Raw genomic sequence first — 24,186 nt, forward strand, 5'->3', positions numbered from 1 at the left:
GTTCAATTCCCAGCAACCACATGGTGGCTCACAACCATCTATAATCAGACCTAGCACCCTCTTCTGGCCTGCAGGCAGAAAGCTGTATGAGGTATACATAATAAATAAGTAAATATTAAAAAAAAAAGAAATATGAAAAAAAAAGTTGGGGAGGAACTAGTATTAACTAAAGGGCTAAAGGGCTGAAAAGGAAAAGAGTTTATTTTCTCAAAAAAAAAAAAAAAAACAGTTCAATGCACAGCTTACTAGGAATTCTATCATAATCATAAAAATAATACTTGATTTTTCAAATCCAAATTACGGATGTGATTACTTAGCCCTTCTGATCCCGTGTTGACTATAAGCACCACATGTGAGGATGGAATCCAGTTCCTTCTCCGTGCTCCGAGCGTGCTTTAGTGACTAAACCATGCCTCCATTGTTGTTTAACCTTTAACAATTTTTGCTTGTGTTTCCCTCTCTGAGGAGAAAGGGAGGCAGACAGGGTTTTATGTAGCCTAGGCTGGCCTAATGTACTGTGTACCGGAGGATAGCCTTCAAATCATGTTCTTTCCTCATTCCTCCATGGTGCTAAGATCACAGGTATAAACCACCACACTAGAGTAACACTTAACAATTAGTATAATTAAAGCTGCAATTAAGGTGGCATTTCTGAGCTAGATACAGTGTATCTCATACCTTACCTGTACCGCTAGCACCCAGACGACTGAGCCAGAAGGATGACCACAAATTAGAAGTCAGTCTGGGCTACATAGTAACACCTATCTCAAAAACTAAATAAAACAAAACAAACAAACAAAAACCCAGCCCTCACAAGCTGGCTCAGAGAGATTTAGACACTAGTGCTCTCCCTCTCTGTCCCTCTCTCTCTTCCTCTCTCTCTCTCTGCACCACACATAAGCCAGAGGTTTGCATATCAGTGTTTTCACAGTCAACCTGTAACCCTTTTTTGAGGCAAGGTCTCAGATGAACCAGAGCTTGTGGGTTCGATTTGATACCCTGGCTAGTAAGCGTGAGGATCCTCCTGTCTCTACTTCTCTAGTGCTGATAAGTTTTGTTGTTTGTTTGGTTGGTTGGTTTAAGCATGTAACTGGGGCTCTGAACTGAAGTCTTTATGATTACATGGTAAGTACTGACTTGGCCTCCCCCCAGCCCCCACTTTGCCATTTTCTTAGCATTATTCAGTTCTGATATAACAAGAAAACAAAATTTTTTCCTCCTCATGCATTTGGAACAGTTTTGTTGAAAGCAGACTGCATTTTAACCACATATTGATGCCTAATAGTATCTCTAAATAAAATAGAATCTGTATCTACTTTTGTGTATATCCCCTACCCTTTGATTTTCATTTGTTTAGGAGCTTCAATATTGAGGCAGAATATTCATATGCAAAACTGTGTGAGTTTGATTTCCACAAACTGTAGCTATCATCTGGCCAGCATTCAGGTCAAAACGCTAATGACTGGATCTTCTTATTCTTCCTGCTTGTCACTGTCTCCCTATAAGAGAGCCACACCAAAGATTGGTTAGGCCTGCTTTTCAACATCATATGAATGGGATACACAGTATGTATTGTTTGGGGGCTGGATCTTTCAGTTAGCATTACCCTGTGAGGTCAGTCCACACTGGTGCATGTGTTATTCGTAGGTCATTGCTCTTGTCACTGCTTTGTGTTTCTGCCACAGTCTGCTTTTGCCACTATGGAAGATGTGAGTAGTCTCTAACTTTTTGCTACTAGTTTCATTTTGCAGTACCTTTCATTCTCATGCATCTTGCAGAACACATGGCTGCCTCCTCATGGGTATAAACCTAGGTCAAAGAACATGCTGTGTCCAGCTTAAGAGATGGTGTCAAACAGTTTTGCACAGTGGTTGTGTCCAGTCCATGCAGCTGACACTGTTTACTGACTGTAGCTGCCCCAGGTCCTCACCAGCACTTGCTTTTCTTCTCCCCTACCTTTTCTGATGCGTCTCTGAATGTCACATTGTATGTCTTATTTGCATTTAACTGATAGCTAATAAAAATGGCTCCTCTGTTCATTTGGTTCTCTATGCAAGGTTTGTCCATGCAACCCAGGTAGCTAGGAACTCCCAGCCACCCTCTTACCTCAGCCTCCTGAGTGCTGGGATAACAAGCATATGTCCTCTCGTGCCCAGCAAGGGACACATTTTGTCACTAGACCTGTGGATCTGCCCTTTGGAGAAGTACTTCTCTGGGCGTTCTTCTGTTTTTCATGTCTTAACTTCTATTTCTTTATTCTGGGTGTGAGTACTTCGTTAGATATATTTATTGAAATTATCTTCTCCCTACCCCCACCACCTCCTAGTGAAATCAGTGTAGGGTCTTGCATGTGCCAGGCAAGCACCGTAGCTCCGCCCCAGCAGTAACTCGAATCCTCTTTTCACACACGTTTTCAAAGGAAAGATTAAGTGGTTTCAAAACACCATTTTTATTAGCTATCAGTTAAATGCAAATAAGACATACAATGTGACATTCAGAGACGCATCAGAAAAGGTAGGGGAGAAGAAAAGCAAGTGCTGGTGAGGACCTGGGGCAGCTACAGTCAGTAAACAGTGTCAGCTGCATGGACTGGACACAACCACTGTGCAAAACTGTTTGACACCATCTCTAGAGGTTTAGAGCTCTTTAAATTCATTGCGAATGTCTTCTTTAACTATGAGGTAATAATCATAGCATGAATGTTATATCCTTTGAAAATTCGTATTTGGCATATTTCCGTGTGTGTGTGTGTGTGTGTGTGTGTGTGTGTGTGTGTGTGTGTGTGTGTGTTCATAACTGCATTATTCGTAATTATAAAAGTGAAAGCAACCCAATGTCTATCCCCGGTCAGTATATAAAGTATAATGTATCCATATGGTAGAACATTGTGGTCATGATCACACAACTCTGAGCATACTAAAAACCATGTAAGTGTACACCTTACATGAATAAAACATATGAGTTATATCTTAATAACAATGAAAATCTCAAGTTTTTTAAAAAAAATATTGTTCAAAAAGTATTTGTGTCAGCTAACTGCAAAGGCCTCAATTTGAAAAGGACCAAGTTTACAAGGCATCACAGACAGATTGATTTCTTTGAGACCAGTCAAAATTAATAGATCTCAGCTCTAAAATATTTTTAAGTAGAATGTTGATTGTGTCCATGGCTGAGAGTCCTTCAGTTTTGAAAATAGTGTTCCTGCCGTGTGCCAGTGTTACAGAAAGCATAAGCCACTGTTCTCCAAGAGATAGCAGTTGAGCAGTCGGGCAGCTGATGCAGTAGCCATCATAATAAAAAGAAACGCTGAAGGCATCCTGCAGTACAGAGGGATTGCACACATAAGAGAAAGCAGAGAAAGGATCTCTGAGGAATCTATTAATGGCTAAAAGGAGACCTCTAAGAGAGAATTGGAGAATTCTCGGGCATGCCGTGCCCAGTTAAGGCCTGAAGTAACATGACTCATCTAGGACATCATGAGAATCTGAATGGCTCAAGTGAAAGAATATCTGTTGAGAAAATGGTCGGAAGTCCTAAAAGGCATGGACTGGAGTGAACAGCCTTCTCTTTTAAGCTAAATATAACTCTGAAAGCCAGTCATGACCTTCTCCTCCTCCTCCTCCCACACTTGCAAGATAGGCTTTTATGTGCTCAGAAGAGCGTCAGAAAAAAGGAAGAATGGCCCTATAGTTCTCTGCTTGAAAACAGAATTTATAGTGAAGCTGTAAGCTGTCATGATGGAATATCCCCAGAAAGGGTGAGGTCAGGGCCGCTTTCCCTCTGTTAGTCACTCTCACTCACAGTGAAACACTGTCGGAGCCTTTGGGGCTGGGCTAGCACTGTTCTTCCAGTGCTTGCCTAGTATACAAGAGACCTTGGGTTTGATCCTCAGCACCTCGTGAAACTGCAGATGGTGGCACACACCTCTAATCCCAGAGAGCTAGATCCAGAGGACCATGTAGTTCAAAGTCATTCTCAAGTACATAGTGAGTTTAAGGCCAGCCTGGGCTACATGAGATCCCATCTCAAAACAAAAAAGAAACTTAGGATCTATCATAAACCACAGCACAGATGATACGGAAATGAGTGAGCCAGGCCCCAGATCCCTTCTCACTTCCCAGTTTCTCAGACCACTTCCAGTACCAACCAGATCAGTTTAGGTTCTCCTGTAAGCAGGTGCCAAAATGGTTAGGAGCCGGACCAAGCATGGTCAAGATACATAGGAAAGAAGAGAAAGAATGGAAACAGATTGGACAGACATAAAATCGGAAGTCCTGGCCAGCCCACTATGACCCTCAGTGCGAGTCCTGCCTCTAGAATAGTCTAGGGTCACACAAACATACCCAAACCCTAATGCACTGCGACCCTCGGGTTGGCTAGTTGCTGTCCAGTAGAATGACTGGGGCCAGGAAAAGGCAGCAGACACCCAAGGGCTGCAGCCAGAGACCATCAGCTAGCAATCTCCTTGCTTAGGGTCCCACTCAGGGAGATCTGAGTATTTGTACTCCCATGGTAACACGTCTAAGTGCATGCATGTACATTTTAGCTTGTAGAAAGGAAAGTATTGATAGGCCAAATTTTATGTCTGTTCTGCTGATATGGATGGGATTGTTTCGCTTGTTTTTTTTTTTTTTCAGAGCTTCTAACTTGTTGTTATATGTATAAAAGAAAGTTGTTATTGGGGCAGGTGGCCTTTTGAGACAGGATCTCACTCTAGCCAAGGTTAAACCTGGAACTGACTAAATAGCCCAGACTGACCCCGGACTCAGCCTCCCAGTGCTAGGACTGCAGGCATGAACCGCCATGATTGCTGGTTTGTTTTTCTACTTAGCTGCTTTACTTTGGATTCCAGCTCAAGAGTTTGTCAGTTATTCCTCTGTTAAACATATCAGTGAGTTAGTTTATCATTTTCAAAAACAGTGCTTTTGTAATAGTGTATGTTAATGCTGTTGTCAACTAGAAGTGACCTCAGTTCATTAAGAGGTGTTGCAAAAAGATTATTGAAAAACATTTTTTAAGCTAACCAAGGAAGGATTGCGTCCACAGATAAAAGGTGACAGGCAGGAAATATGACAGAAAACAGAATAAGCCAGGCATGGTGGTGACTCACCCCAGTGAGTATGGACCGCAGGAGGCTGGGGCAGTAAGACAAATCGAGCAAAAGGAAGGGAAGCTCTCTGTATTGCTGCCTTCCCTTCTGTTCGTGTTTAGAGCTGGAGACTGATTCTTAGTGGTTTCCCTTCCTCTCTACAGCAGTGCAGTGAGGAGGCATTTTCTACACTTCTGCTCTTTGCACCAAGCTGAATCAGAGGTAGATTGTTCTCTACGTTGCCACATGCTGTGCCTAGACCTACCAGTGCTGCCAAGTAAATTGTAGCCTGACTCCCTGTAACTAGTTGTTCACATATTTATTACCCGCCTCTAAATAATGCTTATAGACTATTATTTTAAATATTTATTATAGAAAATTAGGTTGTTAATTTGAAATAGAGTCTATAAACCGAGGAAAACCAGTGATTCAGCATTTTTTGCTTTCTTCTTTTGAGAACATAATCTACAGCTGTTTATGTGTATTTTAAAAAAAGGCAAAGTCGTTCTTGACAAGCTTGATTCCTAGACATTTGTCCTGGTATTAAATCTCAACAGCATGATTTTTAAATACTACATTCCACAACAAAACTATATCTTAGTTTATCCAGTTTGATTTTTAAGAAATGCATTTTAGATTTGTCATCTAAGAACCATGACTAGCCATTTTTCCTCTCTGTGACTCCATTTCTAGAGGAACTTTTCTGAGAAGCTCAGGTATTAGAAGAGAGGAAGATTTTGAACTCATAGACAGACCCTGAATTTAAACTTAATTGTGGGGTCTCAGCTAGGGGTGACGGAGAGAAAGCCACAGAATGCACTTCCTTCTCTCCCTTTCTTTCTAAGGGTTTTGACCATGTTTAATGCTCATCTTGAGGGACTTTATAAAGGGATATGAATATTCTTATTCCCTGAGGCAAATAATAATAATAATAACAATAATAATAATAACTTTAAAAGAGGGTCTGATTCTGGTGGCTGATCTGACTCATGGTCTACTTGGCACTTTAACGTGTTGTTTTTGTCTTTTCTCCTAGAGATAAGAGCTCAGTTTCCACAGCTGACAGGGGTGCTTACTCTGGCCTTCTTTATTCACAATTGTATCATCACACTCTTGAAAAACAACAAGAACCAAGAAAATAATGTGAGTAGCTGACTCGGTGGAAGCTGCCTCAGTATTTCCTAAGCACAGACTTTAATCTATGTTTGAAGCACTCTTTAAGTGTAAATTATAGATCAGTGGTCAAACACATGAAAACTTTAGATGGTAAGTATTTTAGGCTTTGCAGGCTACATGTTCTTGTGACAGCTACCCAATCCTGCTGTTGTAGTATGAATACAGCCACAGACAATAAATAAACAAATGCTAATGTAATATCTATATTCCAGAAAAGCCTTATTTGCAAAAACAGACAGCAGGTCAGATTTGACCCATAGAACAGAGTTTGCCAGGCTGCTATAATCTACTAGAAAAATTAAAAGGTACAACTAATAAAACTCCGATAATAATTATAAAAAATTGAAGATACTAATGACAAGAAAAAGAACAAAAAAATATATGCAAAAAAAGAAACTAAATAGCAAGCTACTAGATTTAAACATTGAAAATTACATTAAATGTAAATGCTCCAAGCACTATAATAAAAAATTGTCAGATTTGTTAAAAATAAAATTAACTACATGGTATCATTAAGAAACTTTTAATATAAAAATATAATTTTAATATTAAAAAATGGAGGTTTCTTTTACCCTAACACTAGATCTGGCACTGTAGTGCCCCAAGACATCTGTTAGTTATCTTTATCTCAGTCTGCAAAGCGTCTCACCGCTTTGCTCCATCCCATATCACACTGCCAATTGCCTCTCTGAGCCTGGCAACAATCTCTCTAAGGCTCTAGTTCCCAAGGCAGGCTGCCACCATGCCAGAAATACGCATCCCAATTCCATGGCGCCCCAGTGTCTGCAGCCACCACAATCTCTCTTGAATTCAATTAAATCGCCACATGAAAGAACACACAACACAATAACCTCTGATCCAATTGATAAGATATAATTGCCCACTTAGACATACAAAGCCCTGTACACATCCATTCCTTAGGAATATTCATAACGACCTGTAAATGTGCAGAGACAAATCTTAACATCCGCCTCCATGTTCTCTGAGCTGCTCTCCTCTCTTTGCCCCAGTTTCCTTCTCCTCTCTAAAACTTTTCTGTCACCCATCCTTCCTTTCTCATCCAATGACATCCTTCCTTTCTTGTTCTATCTTGTACCTGCCTTCACCTGCATAATGATAACATCCTATGCCTTGGAATATAAGAAAGTATAAAGTCTATTGTGTTCCTAGCAGCACAAATGATAATGATGAGTGATTATACTGTGATCCTTATGGACTGATTCACTAGGAAGTACCATGGTGATAGTATAAAATTTACATTTGAGAAACTGTCCTATAGGAATAAGTTCATCCTATGTCTGACCTAGATTTAGCCATTTACTAATATTATAAAAGTATTAGTTAACAGTGTGTTTATTCTTAGTTACTGATCATGCAATATTACAAATGAAGTACTATCTAGTTGATACTGTTAGATCACAGTGTTCTTCATTTGGGTTCCTTTTTCTCTCAGTTTCTGTGCTAAGTCTATTAGTTTTTCTAAGCTTGTTTGTGATGGAGTCTGCAAGTAAAGACATCATGCATTGCGGAGGAAATGCTGTGTGCTTTCTACTTACTTTGCTTTAATATCAGGTCATACAGAAACTATGCATCGAAATACAGTCATTGAAAGAAAGGAAGAAGAATTAAATAAAATGTAGTAACACTGAATCTATATTCATTCACTCAGTGATTGGAGTGGGCCTGCAGGCGGCAGAGCAGGTAAAGGCTCTTAACTGCAAAGCCTGGCAGCCTGAGGTCAGTCCTTGGGATCCATGCAGTAAGAGAGAACTGACCCTGGAAAGTTGTCTTTTGACCTTCACACACACAGACACACAGACACACACACACACACACACACACACACACACGCACGCACGCACGCACACACTTCCTTCACACACACTCGACACATTAATAATATGTGATTTAAAATTAAGATAAATGAAGTAACAACAAACTAAACTAGACAAATACACAATTATAATTGGAATTTTTTTCCTTCCTTCATAACTGGTAGAAAAAATAGACAAAAAATTAAAAATGTAGAAAGCATGAAAAATACCATGAATCTACTTGATCTAATTGACATTTACAAAAGTCTCCTCAGTAGCAGAATGTCTATTCCTTTCAGATACTCAGAAACACCTACCAAGATGGGGTCCCCGCTAGGTCACAAAACAAGTGTCAATAAAGGCAAAGGGAATTATGCCCGGTATGGTCTCTAGCCATAGCAAAGTAAGAGTGTCAACCAGTAACCGACATTTGGGAATTTACAAATATATGAAAGTTAACTCACATCTTCCTATATAACAGTCGAATCAAAGAAGACGTCACAAGAAAAATTAAAAATACTTGCAGGTTACTGAAAAGTTAAATCCAGAATACTAAAACTTATAGAGTTGTCCCTAAAGCTATATTTAGAGGAATATGCATAGCTATAAATACCTACATTAAAAATAAAATTGTGAAATCAAAAGCCCAACTTTTCTCTGCTTCCAAGTGCTAAACAGGAAACTCAGGAGTTCAAGGTCATCTACTACTGTTTCAAAAAACAGAAAGTAGTTTACTAGCAAAGTCGTGTTTTTGCTTTGTTTTTTTATGGGTGTTGTCTCTGTTGTTGCTCTAGACAAGGTTTTATTGTGCAGTCTTGGCTGACCTGGAACCCACTGTATAGACCACGCTGACTTGAAACTCACTGTGATCTGCCTCCTGATTAATGCTAAGATTAATAAGTTAAACTGCAGGCAATTCTCACCTTGCATGGTTTCCCTCATGCACAGATTTAATTACTGCAGATCAGATTACATGAGTCCCAATGTGGTTCAAATTTTAGTTAGCCCAGGATTTGAACTATGGACCTTGAATAGAATAATGCTCACCAGCCTCAGTTCACAAACCACTGTAAATAACAGTGGCATAGCATGATTAGTGACAGACAGGTCCCATCATCCTTAAAAACCAGGCTGGGGTGATGGAGGTGTTTACTCTTAAGTTCAAAAAAAAAAATCTAATGTTCAACACTTCTGATTAATTCATGTATTTGTCTGTTCATTCATTGCAATGCTGGGCACTGAGCCTAGGGCGCTGTGCATGTGGGAAGTGCCATACCACTTAGCCCCATCCCCAGGCCCTTTGTTGTTGTATTTTAAATCACATGCTGATCTTTCTTTCATTTCCTTCTCCATTTGGAACAAATACTAAAACTTTAATGTTGTAACAAAGATTGTCAAAGATCATACAACCATCGTAACTCCCATTACTATAGCAGATGTACTGTTATGAACAGTTCCCGGGACAAACAATGTTTGACAAACCAAAGTAAAGAAATGGGCTGCAGCTGTGTTGTAGGGTTTTGCCGGGATCAGATGAGATGGCCTGAGGGGCTTAGCGCTGATGTGGTAGATGCATTGTTACCTGTATTGAGTTCGTTGGTCGGTCACCAGGATTGTCACCAGGATGTTCGTTCCCCAGCAAGATCACAAGCTGGTGGGTGTTGTCACCAGGATGTTCGTTCCCCAGCAAGATCACAAGCTGGTGGGTGTTGTCACCAGGATGTTCGTTCCCCAGCAAGATCACAAGCTGGTGGGTGGGTAAAGGACATGGAGAAGAACACTCTGGAGACAACTGCAGGGAACAGCATCTGCTTTATTGCAGTGAGCAACCAGTTCTATAGTAGAGGCCTATCAACTGTGACTGTTAGTACATTACCTCAGTCACACCACCAGCGTCTCCATGGGGAAGACACGCAGAGTGCAGACTCAGTCACAGGCCAGCTACTAGCTCCTCAGGCCACTTCAGAACTCAGTGTTCTGACCTCTGTCTGGGGCATGGTGTGCTGTACGTCTGTTTAAAAACTCAGTGTGCCAGGAAGGCTGGCTGCCAGCTCGTGCCCGCATCTTCTCCTACAGGTTCCTGCTATGGCCAGTATTGTCCTGGCCATTGGAAGTATAAGGTAAAAAAGACAGTCTTGTCTCTAGTGTCTCATAGTCCAGTGCTGTGCATCTGTTTGGAAAAAAAAAAATGATAAAAGAACTACTAAGCTTGACTATTTTTAATGTCAAGGGACATCTTTTCACTTGAGAACTTTTTTCAAAATATTGATTATTTGGGGAACTAAAGCAATGCCTTTAAGTGTGTGAGCAATTTTTGCAGAAATCCCAAGTTTAGTTCCCAGCGCCCACGTTGGTCAGCTCACAACCGCTTGTAACGCATGCTCCAAAGAATTCAGCACCCTCCCCTTGCCTCTGTGGACACATGCTCTCCTATGCACATATACTGGTTGACACAGACATAGGCACATGCATAAATTCAAAATAATAGCAATAACTCTTTTAAGTGGATTGTTTCTATAATGAAAGCTAATGGCATTTAGAACAAGTATGGCTGTGTATGGCCAGTACCCTGAGAAGACAGAAGTGGAAGGAACACTGTTGGGAAGCTCTGGCCTTAGAATTATCCTTCACAGCTCCCACAGCTCCCTAGATCTCACTAAGGTACTTGTTCTACAGGAAGTTGGATTAAAGCCATTCAGGTGGTTTATAAATTAAGACTGTCAGTGAAATCCTTCTCTCCTCTCTCTCTCTGACACAGCTGATTTTGCCTTTCAGGTGTTTGTTGTTTGTTCCAGCGCTCATGCATGCATGCGTGCTATGCATATGTGTGGAAATGTGGAGAAACCCAAGGTTGAACTTGGGATCATCCTTGATTGTGCTTACCACTTCATTGAGGCTGAATCTCTCGGTCAAACCCAGAGCTAGCGCACAGATGAGGCTAGGCTTGCCATTCACTTTCACTCTTTGGACTGGCATTGATGTGGGTTAATGGAGATCTGAACTCTGGTCCTCGTGCTTATCTACTGAGCACTTTAACTACCGAGCCATCCTCAGATCCCCACGATTTTTTTTTCCTTGAAAAGGCTACATTGGGCTAGATGGCTGGTTCAGCTTGTACTGCTTCTCAGAGGAATTCAATTCCCAGCACCCACATTAGGTACCCACAACCACCATAACTCGTAACTCGAGCTCCAGGGGGAATCTGGGATGCCAGCATTTAATGCACCAACAAACACACATATATAAAAATAATAAATCTTTTTTGAAAGGAGGCTGCCTTAATTCTTGAGCCAGCTTGAGTGGGTGGAGACTGGAATGCCTTGAAAGGTTGTCATTGAAGCCAGCTACTTTTTGATGTGAAAATAGGATTCCTTGATTTGTTTTTGCTCACCCCACAGAAGAGTGGGACCCCACCCCCACCCCAGGGGAAAGTGAATTCTAGCCTGAGCTAAGCCCTAGAGCTTCTTCTTGGACTAAAGAGGAAGGCCTTCTCCTTAAGCTCTCACAGAGATTCAAAAGACCTGGGGCCAATTTGCATAAAAAGCCTCTCGCTTCAAAGACTGGGCCACTGTCTCTTTTCTGATAGGAGTCCCTGGCATACTCCATTGTCAGTTCAGAACTCACCTTAAGGTTTCTCACAGGTGGTTGTTTGTTTCTCAACCAGATCTATGAATCTCAAGTTTATAAACCACTGCTGCTGCTTCAGCCCAGTTCAAGACTCATCCAGAAAAATCCAAAAACGTCCCCTAATTCCAGACATCCCTGCCATGCCACCAAGCCTAAAAACCACATGGAATTTTTTTTTCTAATCTGTTTTCCCAGCTTTTGCGTTATTTCTATCTAAAATGAATAGGCCTGTTGCTACAGTTCCTTTGTGCTGAATTATTTGGCTGTAACTTAAGTGGTGGAGACGATTTGCAAGCTGTGGAATCTGCTCTGCTTGGGTCCAGCAGCTGGCCGCCTTCAGTCTCTGGAGCTTTTTATTTTGCATGGGCTGGGAGGATGGGAACAGCAGTAGAAGAACGCAGGCTGCTTGCCGTAATAGTCTGTCTGTTTGCTGATTCCCGTAACAGCTTTGGACAGCTATGTGAACAGCCGCTTTCAAATACCCTTCTGGTTAGCTTTAAGTTTGTGAAGCTTGTCCTTAGTGCTTACTTGTCTGCTCCTCAACTTTATTCCTTCTTTATTAAGTATCTTTGAGGATGTTCCACTCCATGGCCTGCGCATACTTTGATGATAAAAGCTAATTTGCTAAAAAAGAATTTTTAAAAATTGCAGGTCAACCCAAAAGTGGCTTATACTTTCTTGTTGTCTTTGTTATTATACTTATTTTTTTAATTTGACAAATGTTACCTTTTGAAATTAAATTAGAACTTGGGTCATTTTAAAGCCACAGTTTAAATTAGCTTCCCAAATTAGACAGAGTAACTTAATCAGATGTGTGTGTGTGTGTGTGTGTGTGTGTGTGTGTGTGTTGCTGCATTCTGTGAAAATTAGAATGTATACAAACACATAAAATAAAAAGATAAACTTGGATTTATCTGTCATTCTTGCTTAAGTAGATTTACTGTGACTTCTTTGTATTGAGTGAGCATTTTATTCTGTGTTTGCATACAGGTGAGAGACCTGTGCATTGCTTATATGCTGGTGACATTGACCTATCTCTATATTGGTGTCCTGGTTTTTGCCTCATTCCCTTCACCTCCATTACCCAAAGATTGTATTGAACAGGTAAGATACTGTGTATGCCCGTGTGACGCTGTATTTGTAGCAGGCAGAAGGATACAGGAGCAAGACCAGTAGTCAGGCCTGGGTTTGAATATCACCTCAACCTTCCCCAGCCTTTCCAGGTTTCTGCTCTCTTTTGCATCAAGTAACAGAATCCAAGCATGCTCCATTGGATTTTATGAGAACTCTGGAATGAGGTTCTGCATACGGGGCAGCTGGAATGCTCAAACAACCACTGTCACATATATGTATTTCTCTTAGAACAGACCAGTTTCCAGTGTTCACGTGGATTCCCAAAACCTCCACCAAGACTCCACTGAGGCCTCTGATTTTCCAGAGCTGTAGAAGTGTCCTGGATGAACCGGTTTTAATTCACCAGTCTTTCAGGATAGCTTAGCAACTGAGTAACAAGGAGTAAAGCAGAGACAGACAATTAAACGACGTGAGCCAGAACCAGGAAGAGGAAAACCTCCAGCAAAAAGTTGTAGTGAAACTTAGAAGTGGTAGCGTCTTTAGTGTCGAAGGATTCCTTGTGAAAACACCACACCATGGCTGATTTCTGGTCAGAGGTAACCCTCTTGCAGTTCAGTGGTGGTGTTTTGAGCCAGTTACAAGGTATATATCAGCAGCATTGATACTGTTCTCTACCAGGAGACAGCAGCTGCTGCTGTGTGGTAGCTGGAAGTGTTCTCTTGGTGGAAGTTCTGTGGCAGCCAAGCGTTTACAGAAAATTCCCCTGATAGGAATAAGTCCACATAAAGCTCCCTCCCCAGGGAATAGGAATATTTGTGGTATTCATAGTTGAAAGGAAAAGTATAATTCTCAAATTTTTTAGATAAACAACTGACATGAAGAAAGCAAGCCTAAGTGTAAAGTAAATCCTCCCTGCTCAGTGCTAGACTACAAGAGCTGATGGCACAAGGGGTCATATGCACACCCACCATGCACAGGTGATAGAGGCATGCCCACCGTGCACAGGTGACAGAGGCATGCCCACCGTGCACAGGTGACACATGCATACCCACCATGCACAGGTGACACATGCACACCCACCATGCACAGGTGACACATGCACACCCACCATGCACAGGTGACACATGCACACCCACCATGCCCAGGTGACACATGCACACCCACCATGCACAGGTGACAAATGCACACCCACCATGCACAGGTGACAGATGCACACCCACCATGCACAGGTGACAGATGCACACACACCCACCATGCCCAGGTGACAGATGCACACCCACCGTGCACAGGTGACACATGCACACCCACCGTGCACAGGTGACACATGCACACCCACCGTGCACAGGTGACACATGCACACCCACCATGCACAGGTGACACATGCACACCCACCATGCACAGGTGACACATGCACACCCACCATGCACAGGTGACACATGCACACCCACCGTACACAGGTGACAGATGCACACCCACCATGCACGGGTGACAGATGCACACCCACCGTGCACACTCTTTGAAAGTGCTATAGTGTCAGAGAAAGAAAAGCCAGAGAACTATAGCAAAGATACAGTGCCATCAAATTTAATTTGCCTTTTAAGTAAATTAGGAACAGATTTGCTTATTGTATTTGAACTTTATACAGCTGTGTTCTTGGTCTGTCTGTTGTGAAGAACAAAGTTTCCTCTATTATTCCAATATAGAGTAATTTTCAGACCAGAATGTTTATAAACTAGACTATGCCAGTGCCCATTTTTTAATCAGTTTCTAACTATGTCATTTTGTTTCTGTACTCACCTCCTGACAGATAGTTAGCAAGCAGTTTGTAGATGGGCATCAGTTCATAAACCACTATTTGGGAATTGCCTTTGTGCAAAATAGGCAAAAAAAAATATCTTGTGAATTTGAATGTACTGAGTTGAGTTTTGATGCGACTTCATTGTCTTTCTTGGGTTAGAACTTCTTGGACAACTTCCCCAGCAGTGACACCCTGTCCTTCATTGCACGGATATGCCTGCTCTTCCAGATGATGACTGTGTACCCACTCTTAGGCTACTTGGCTCGCGTTCAGCTCCTGGGCCATATCTTCGGTGACATTTATCCTAGGTAAGGGTTCTTCTCTTGGCCAGCAAGATGTGCCAAGCAACAAATGACTGTGCAAACAGGTCAGTTTAATGTGACCAACCCTTTGCTATATAAAAAAATGCGTAATGAGAATGTTTACTAAGGATAGATCACAGTGTCTGTTTCCCAGAAGAGCTTTAAATAGAGAAGCCACGCCCTTGCCTGGGACAATTTGATGTCCATTCCTTCCCGGAGAGTCAATTAGCTCTGATGTCTTTTGTATTTATGTGAACATCTGACTGCTACCAAGAACACCTTGCTAAGAAGTTTATAGCACTTAGACCCTATGTTGGTGCATGTGCTCATAAGAGCCAATACCTTTAATTATTGGATATCAATTCATGTATGCTTATTAATAGTTGTATGTTTTCATAGAAATGCTCAGTATTTAGTGTTGAAGGTGAGACATAGTATGAGTTTAATTTCTTACGTACTTAAAACAAGTTTAAATTGCTATGAGAATTTTAGCTTCTTAGTGAGTGCGGAGGAATTGTGCATCCTTTTGCAAAAGCTCTGCTGAGGTAGTTACCCTTCTCCACGGGAAATGTCCACAGAGCATCACTGTGTTCCCAGACTTCCCTGTGACCAGCGCACGCTGCCATGTGCCCTACAGCTGCATGCTCCACAGACAGTGCATGCTGTTTTGGGTTCAAGCCTTCTTTATGCTCAGACATCTTATTGAATAGTACAGGAGCCTTCATTTCCAAAGACACATCTATCAGTATTCAGTGTAAAAAATTAAACTGAGGATCTTAAGGTATCTGTGGATTCCTTAAAACATCAGTAAGTTCAAACCCAGAGGGATTCCACCTGTAATTCCTCCTACAGGAGACTGGAAGCAGTGAGGTCAACGTGGAAAACAAATGCAGCCCTCTGGAGGCCCTGACACGCCACTCAAAAACTATAGTAAAGCTATCACTTATTAACACGAATCAGACCCTTGTGAAAAATAACTGACCCCAAAACCAAACGGTTTCATAGCTATACATCTTTAATGTTTGCTTTGCTGGCTGACAGTTGAACTCTCGAGTTTCTGCATTATCTGTTATACTGTTATCTTATTTAAATATGTGAAGAAAATTCCAGCTTATGTAATTGTATAATTGGAAAAGAAGTAGTACTTTTCATAGCCTTGGCAGATACTTGTAAATGCATCACAGTGTAGTTCCTCATTCCAGTTGTATGATCAGAAACTCTTAAAATCCATTGGGTTCCCTTGCTCTTTGCTTTTCTTTTCCTGAATGATTTTGTGACATCGTCTTTGGTGAATTCACAGAGTTTTCTATAGGTCTCAGATGTTCACACACGTCTTTATATGTCATGAAAACTCACGTCCATTAATACCACCACCAGCTTCGTCCAAAAAGGTCTTCAAATTTTGAAAAGCCATCACACTCAAAGTAGCAAATGCCAGGTTCTCTGAAATCCTAGTTCGTATCAAAAACTATCAGGAACAAATACTGTCTGTTGTTTTCCTTAAATGCAAAACTCATCAACATTCATTTGAAGGAAATGTCAGTTCATCACCAAGTGTTGATGGCTGCTGTGAGCTGCATTTTAAGGAACATTTGTCGAGACTGTTCAGCCCAGCTACACTGCACAATTGCTTTTCCTCAAGACACCCATGTCCTTGGGTGTACAGATATGCATGATTGCTTCCCATGTGAACACACAGAATATTAAAATGATAAATATTCCAAGCATGAGATCCAATAAGCTAAGCTTTGCTCCTTGCACCCCATGGGTGGTGAAATCCAACCCAGGCCTTGAGCCTATGAGGTAACTGTGGACCACTGAGCTGAATCCCCAGCCCTCTCACCGACATGGTTAATAAATATTTTTTCTTGTTTTGTTTTCTATCGAAAGTGTTGGCAGTGAGAACTCCATTATAGAATACAAGCAGGTGCCTTTGCTCTTATGTGTTGCTTTTGTAAATCATATGGTGTCTTGCACTGTTATGAGAGCACTATTTACCTCAAAGTCTTCCTGAAACAGAATTCACAGTCACACTTGGAGAAACAGCCACTACTTTGGAAAATTAACAATAGTTTTTCTTTTAGTAAAACTACAATGGTACAGAAAGTTGAGGGTTGAACTTCTGGGTGAATAATCAAATCTCGATACCTAATATCTCTGTCATTTATCCAGATGTATGCTAACCACATACTAGCATAAATAATTTTCCTTACTTTTCACACATTGACAATATTCTCCCCCTTATCTTCCTATCCTCCACTTTTTTCTTTAGGTTTTCTTGTTTAGTGAAAATTCAGCTAGCTTCTTTCCAAATTGTTTAGGTAGTCCTTGATTATCCACATAAATAATGAAATTTTTAATGGTTTTTCTGTGTTCAGTCAAGTAACCTGTTGATTTTCTTGTTCTGCAATTTTATTATTTTTCTGTATCTTAATAGGCTTTATCATGGTTCTGTTTTCTCAAGATATTCCAAATAAAATTCTATCTAGAACGTGCACTCTGGTACATACTACTAGTTTGCACTTACACAATCTGCCTTTTTATTTAATTGGATTAGAAGGCTAATTTCACTGTCTCATTACCAGCACTGAGTAGCGAGTTTCAGTTTTGCTGGCAGATTAAAGACATTTTAAAGAGGTTAAGACTGAATTTATTCTCCTAAAGATTGATCATAATGTAACTTACCTGTCTTGTATCTTTTTCTTTCATATAAATGCTCTTCTACTAGCATTTTCCATGTGCTGATTCTTAACTTAATTATCGTGGGTGCTGGAGTGACCATGGCCTGTTTCTACCCAAACATAGGAGGGATCATAAGGTACGCTTCTGCAAATCATGCTCTGGTATTATTGTTGCTGTACATTTTTCAATTGAACGAATTTTCGGGCAGTGTTTAAGACTGATAGTGTTCCAGTAAACTTTCTGTATTTGTTGGGGGCTCATTAAATTCATTGTTGATGATCTCTGGTAGAGAAGAGGCTGTAGGAGCAAGTGTTCTGTGTCACCTGTTGGGGACAGTGTTCTGTGTCACCCATGGGGGAGAGTGTTCTGTGTCACCCATGGGAGAGTGTTCTGTGTCACCTGTGGGGAGAGTGTTCTGTGTCACCTGGGGGGGAGAGTGTTCTGTGTCACCCGTGGGAGTGTTCTGTGTCGCCTGGGGGGAGAGTGTTCTGTGTCACCCGTGGGAGAGTGTTCTGTGTCACCTGTGGGAGAGTGTTCTGTGTCACCCGTGGGAGAGTGTTCTGTGTCACACGTGGGGGACAGTGTTCTGTGTCACCCGTGGGGGACAGTGTTCTGTGTCACCCATGGGAGAGTGTTCTGTGTCACCTGGGGGGAGAGTGTTCTGTGTCACCCGTGGGAGTGTTCTGTGTCACCTGTGGGGGAGAGTGTTCTGTGTCACCCGTGGGAGAGTGTTCTGTGTCACCTGTGGGAGAGTGTTCTGTGTCACCTGTTGGGGAGAGTGTTCTGTGTCACCTGTGGGGAGAGTGTTCTGTGTCACCCATGAGGGAGAGTGTTCTGTGTCACCTGGGGGGGAGAGTGTTCTGTGTCACCTGGGGGGGAGAGTGTTCTGTGTCACCTGTGGGGAGAGTGTTCTGAATCACCTGTGGGGAGAGTGTTCTGTGTCACCCGTGGGAGAGTGTTCTGTGTCACCCGTGGGGGAGAGTGTTCTGTGTCACCCGTGGGGGAGAGTGTTCTGTGTCACCTGTGGGGGACAGTGTTCTGTGTCACCCGTGGGGGACAGTGTTCTGTGTCACCCGTTGGGGACAGTGTTCTGTGTCACCTGGGGGGGAGAGTGTTCTGTGTCACCCGTGGGAGAGTGTTCTGTGTCACCTGTGGGAGAGTGTTCTGTGTCACCCATGAGGGACAGTGTTCTGTGTCACCCGTGGGGGACAGAGTTCTGTGTCACCCATGGGAGAGTGTTCTGTGTCACCTGGGGGGAGAGTGTTCTGTGTCACCCGTGGGAGTGTTCTGTGTCACCTGTGGGGGAGAGTGTTCTGTGTCACCTGTGGGGGAGAGTGTTCTGTGTCACCCGTGGGAGAGTGTTCTGTGTCACCTGTTGGGGAGAGTGTTCTGTGTCACCCGTGGGAGAGTGTTCTGTGTCGCCTGGGGGGAGAGTGTTCTGTGTCACCCATGGGGGAGAGTGTTCTGTGTCACCTGTTGGGGACAGTGTTCTGTGTCACCCGTGGGGGACAGTGTTCTGTGTCACCCGTGGGAGAGTGTTCTGTGTCACTCATGGGAGAGTGTTCTGTGTCACCTGGGGGGAGAGTGTTCTGTGTCACCTGGGGGGGAGAGTGTTCTGTGTCACCTGTGGGGAGAGTGTTTTGCGTCACCCATGGGGGAGAGTGTTCTGTGTCACCCATGGGGGAGAGTGTTCTGTGTCACCTGTTGGGGACAGTGTTCTGTGTCACCTGTTGGGGACAGTGTTCTGTGTCACCCGTGGGGGAGAGTGTTCTGTGTCACCCGTGGGGGAGAGTGTTCTGTGTCACCTGTGCGGAGAGTGTTCTGTGTCACCTGTGGGGAGAGTGTTCTGTGTCACCTGTGCGGAGAGTGTTCTGTGTCACCCATGGGGAGAGAGTGTTCTGTGTCACCTGTTGGGGACAGTGTTCTGTGTCACCCATGGGGGAGAGTGTTCTGTGTCACCCGTGGGGGAGAGTGTTCTGTGTCACCTGTGCGGAGAGTGTTCTGTGTCACCTGTGGGGGAGAGTGTTCTGTGTCACCTGTGGGGGAGAGTGTTCTGTGTCACCCATGGGAGAGTGTTCTGTGTCACTCGTGGGAGAGTGTTCTGTGTCACCTGGGGGGAGAGTGTTCTGTGTCACCTGTGGGGGAGAGTGTTCTGTGTCACCCATGGGAGAGTGTTCTGTGTCACTCGTGGGAGAGTGTTCTGTGTCACCTGGGGGGGAGAGTGTTCTGTGTCACCCATGGGAGAGTGTTTTGCGTCACCCATGGGGGAGAGTGTTCTGTGTCACCTGTGGGGGGAGTGTTCTGTGTCACTCGTGGGAGAGTGTTCTGTGTCACCTGTGGGGAGAGTGTTCTGTGTCACCTGTTGCGGACAGTGTTCTGTGTCACCTGTTGGGGACAGTGTTCTGTGTCACCCGTGGGGGACAGTGTTCTGTGTCACCCATGGGGGAGAGTGTTCTGTGTCACCTGTGGGGAGAGTGTTCTGTGTCACCTGTTGGGGACAGTGTTCTGTGTCACCTGTGGGGGAGAGTGTTCTGTGTCACCTGTGGGGAGAGTGTTCTGTGTCACCTGTTGGGGACAGTGTTCTGTGTCACCTGTGGGGGAGAGTGTTCTGTGTCACCTGTGGGGGAGAGTGTTCTGTGTCACCTGTGGGAGAGTGTTCTGTGTCACCTGTGGGGAGACAGTGTTCTGTGTCACCTGTGGGGAGACAGTGTTCTGTGTCACCCGTGGGAGAGTGTTCTGTGTCACCCCTGGGGAAGAGTGTTCTGTGTCACCTGTGGGGGAAAGTGTTCTGTGTCACCTGTGGGGAGAGTGTTCTGTGTCACCCCTGGGGGAGAGATCTGTGGAACCTGTGTACTATAAGGGACTTTAAGGTTCCTGTTAAAGAATTCCTTGAGAAAATGGGAGATTTCCTGCTTCTCTGTCACAAACTTATTTAAGGATTTCTGTCATCCTTAATAATTATTACACTGAATGCCACAGACAAATTCATCTTTTCTCATTCATAAACAGGTGCTCACAAATCCTGAATGACTTGATAAAGATAAAACACTGAGTCCAGGGGAGTCATAGCTCATTTGGTAGTGTGCTTTGGCCCCAGGGCTCCATATGGTGTTTGACCTACCCCCATTTAGGAAGCGGAGGCAGGAGAACCAGTTCAAGAGCATCTTCAGCTATATAACAAGTTCAAGGCCAGCTTGGTCTACATGAGATCCTTTCTCAATAAAAAATCAAAGATGAAAGCCTGTCTCCAGATGTTTCTGAGATTTAAGGAAGAATAAAAAACTCTACCATGCAGATGTACAATGAGGGAATAATATTTTTATAAATTTAAATGAAACAAGTTTTAAACTCACGTCAGTAACAAATGACAGTGAGACCGAGTACTGTTTAAACCACACTGTATTTACTTGATTATAAAGCTTTAGAAATGCAGTAAGACTGTTTAAGCAGAACGTTTTCTTTTTGCAGGTACTCGGGAGCAGCGTGCGGCCTGGCTTTCGTGTTCATATACCCTTCTCTCATCTATATACTCTCCCAGCACCAAGAGGAGCGTCTGACATGGCCTAAGTTAGTGTTTCACATCATCATCATCATTTTGGGCCTGGCGAACCTGATTGCTCAGTTTTTCATGTGAAAACCGTTTTCTCAAGATTCCTCATGGTGTTCTGAACCTTGGCAACGGTTCTGCATAAAAGAACTTGAAAATGCTGTCACTGCTGTAATTCTAAGTGTTCTTCTAGGATAACTGGAAGCGAGGGAAATGACGGTCTGCTCATAAGTATTTTTGTACTCGAGCCGGGAGGGAGTAAGTATTAAGGGTGTTTTTTCTCAGTGACCCTCATTCCCATGTATCCAAGTAGAAATGTGGGAGGAATCCTACTGATTTTCTGAGGATAAGCTTCCACCTACAGCAAGGAATCTCAGGGGTGTTGGGTCAAGGCATGTTGCCAGACCCTGTGTGCTTCAGTGTGTGCTCCTCCACTGTCTTACTTGCTGGACCATTTCTACAGTTTGCCCAAACCTCTGTTGTCTCCAACAGTAAAACAAATACCTCATTTTAAAAGAAGTTTCCATGGCATCATTATTAATGGGATGGATTCCTAACTCAATACTTAATCTGAAGAACAAAAAAATTCTAAATAGTGTGAGTCCAGCAGAAACTGGGTATAAACTAGGGCCAGTGGGATAGTTGGTATGTCAGTGAGCGCTTAGTTGGTAGGATAAGAGGATCTGGAGGTTGAGATTGTCCTCAGTTTCACGGTCAGTTTGATTGTCTCTTGGTGAGGGGGTTAGTTTTTTCCTTGAGAAAGGGTTTCTCTATGTAGCCCTGGCTGTACTGAAATTCACTCTGGTTTTGACTAGTTTGAAACCAACCTGGCCGTATAAAGCCTTGTCTCAAGACACTAAAAGAAAAAAGAGAACACCAAAAGAAATCAGGGGTCAGATCAACTGTGCAGAGGTTGTTGCTACCTGACTCTTAGTTCTAGTCTAATCCCAATGACGTAGATTAAGCTTACAATTCCCAAACCAGATCTCACACCTGAACAAAAGCCACTGTCCTTTCCTCTTGTGCTCTTGAAAATTCCATGGACCGTTAGGAAGCCCAGTGGAGGAAGCCCAAGTGGAGCTGGGTATATGCAGTTCTTCAGAGGAGAAAGGAATAGCTAGGAAGGGGTAGACCAGTGTATCCTGAGTCATCATGGTTCAGTGTGGCCTCCAAGAGCCAACACCATCTACCTGCTCCTATAACAGGAAGGGAAGAGGTAGGTCTCTGCAAGAAAAGCTTCTGACAAAGATAAACCCAGATTCTTAGAGGTAACACTCTTGCCATCTTCCTTCTGAACAAAAAACTAAACCAGAGCCCAAATCTGTCTGTCTTCTGTGTAACACAATCTGTGGTCTACCCGTGACTATAGGCATTTAGATTTCTCTAATTTTGACTAAATTGTTTAAAGTATATCATGACTCGACATCCCAGGACAGTGTCATGTTCTTCAAAAAAACCACGTAACATGTTTTTCATAAATCTAGTAAGCAGCCCCAGATTGTAGACTAGCTTTAATTTCTTTTAGCACAGCTTCACGTCCTATCAGAGCAGGGTCCATGTTTATAGGGATCTGTAACTTCTTAACACTTTCTAAATTCTCATCATGAAAACTGTCAAGCAAGTACACAAATAGAATAATACAGAAACCCTACACCCATCCCTGGGTTTGGTGATTATAGAATTAGCTGAATTCGCGTTACCTGCTCCCTCCTGCTTTTTCTTTTCTACTGACACATTTAAAACCAGCCTCAGACGTTATGTCATTTCATTTCTACAAACCTTGATATTCAGCTAATAGCTCAAACTCTGAACCTAGTTACATTTATCATAGAGCTAGTCAAAAGCTCTGGCTCTCAGAAGCAGCCTTAGATGTTGGGATGAATGGGAACCCATGCTCGAGAAACTCAGAACTTCGTGACTGTAGGGTCTGTGTTAAGAGACATTTGAGTCACAGCTGGGTATTGTAGGGGTCGTCCCTGACATGGTCGCACTATGTTCTCAGTAGTTTCTTTTGTCTCTGAGAACTTTAGAGACGATGTCCACTCCTTTTCTTCTCCCCAAAGACGTTCTTGAATGAACGCTTTGACCCTGTTTTATCAACCAAGGATCACTGGGTGTACTTTTGCCAGTGTCATGGATTAAAAACAAATACGGCAAGGGATGCGACCCTCCAGGCGAAAACACAATACGGGTTTATGCTTTGTTTCCTTAAGAACACGCAACAATTTAGACCTGCTCCTGATGTCCTGTCGGACAAGCCAAATGACTCTGTCTCCTTTCGTTTCTGTTTTCCCCTTACACCCTTGGCCTGTCACTTGTCGTAGTCAGAGAATGTGCACATGAGAGTGTGTGTCCTGGCTCGCATGAGAATGGTGAGGTAGGAACCCGCATGCAGCTATTCCCCTTTCTCTCTCCGCCCTCATCTCCGATTTCTAATTAAGCCAGTTCCACCTTCTCAACCTGCTGCAGCCGGCCTTGGGACTGCACTTCTTTAACACACACCCGAGGACACTAAAATTTAAAATAAGCTGTACAGCGAGATAGTCCTTAGAAACCTTGTGGATGAACTTGAACTATGCTAATATTAAAAACTAGAAAAGGAAAAAGTTAGAGGTAAGTCTTATACCTGTGGACGTGGGCGGGGGTACCAAATCACTGGCATCGGCACACTCCAACAATGTGTTTGGATGAGGAATAAGTAATTGTGCCCCTTGGAAGAGGCTGTTTTAAAGGGAAATGCGTCGTTTACATTAAATGTGTTTTAGAAGTGCTGTTCCACTACTCGCTGTAGCTGTGGGCGTGCTCTCTGCTTCTACTTGAAACTTACCAAGGTGATGTTTGATGTGTGTTTTTAATCATCATTCCCTTAAGTATTCTGTTTAAATAATTGAACAGTCAGCAACGCGCATGGCTTTGGAGGAGCTAAAGACATGTGAGACAGCACTCGTGTCCTAGAGAAGCTTTAAAAAAAAAAAAACTAATGAAGAAAGAGCGTGCCCAACAGCACACAAAGCAGTGAACATCGTGAGAGCAGCAGCGAGTCACTGGGGGCTGGGGGCGTGACAGAGGAGGAGGGA

At 43.0% G+C, this 24,186-nt stretch overlaps 1 protein-coding gene across 14 annotated transcripts in view; it reads left to right on the forward strand.

Moving 5' to 3' along the window:
- Positions 1–21,625, forward strand: part of Slc38a9 (solute carrier family 38, member 9) — a 77,689-nt gene extending 56,064 nt beyond the window's left edge. For 13 of the 14 annotated variants that reach the window (XM_063281731.1, XM_006231929.5, XM_006231930.5 and 10 more), the window contains 5 exons: positions 6,126–6,232; positions 12,697–12,810; positions 14,738–14,886; positions 17,609–17,698; positions 21,031–21,625. In XM_063281731.1, coding sequence (XP_063137801.1) covers positions 6,126–6,232; positions 12,697–12,810; positions 14,738–14,886; positions 17,609–17,698; positions 21,031–21,196 — 626 coding nt within the window. In that variant the 3' untranslated portion in view covers positions 21,197–21,625. The remainder of the gene's footprint in view (positions 1–6,125; positions 6,233–12,696; positions 12,811–14,737; positions 14,887–17,608; positions 17,699–21,030) is intronic. The other variant, NM_001035251.1, reaches the window with a different exon arrangement.
- The last annotated feature ends 2,561 nt before the right edge of the window (positions 21,626–24,186 follow it).

This window comes from Rattus norvegicus, chromosome 2 (genome assembly GCF_036323735.1).
Source record: "Rattus norvegicus strain BN/NHsdMcwi chromosome 2, GRCr8, whole genome shotgun sequence".
NCBI lineage: Eukaryota > Metazoa > Chordata > Mammalia > Rodentia > Muridae > Rattus > Rattus norvegicus.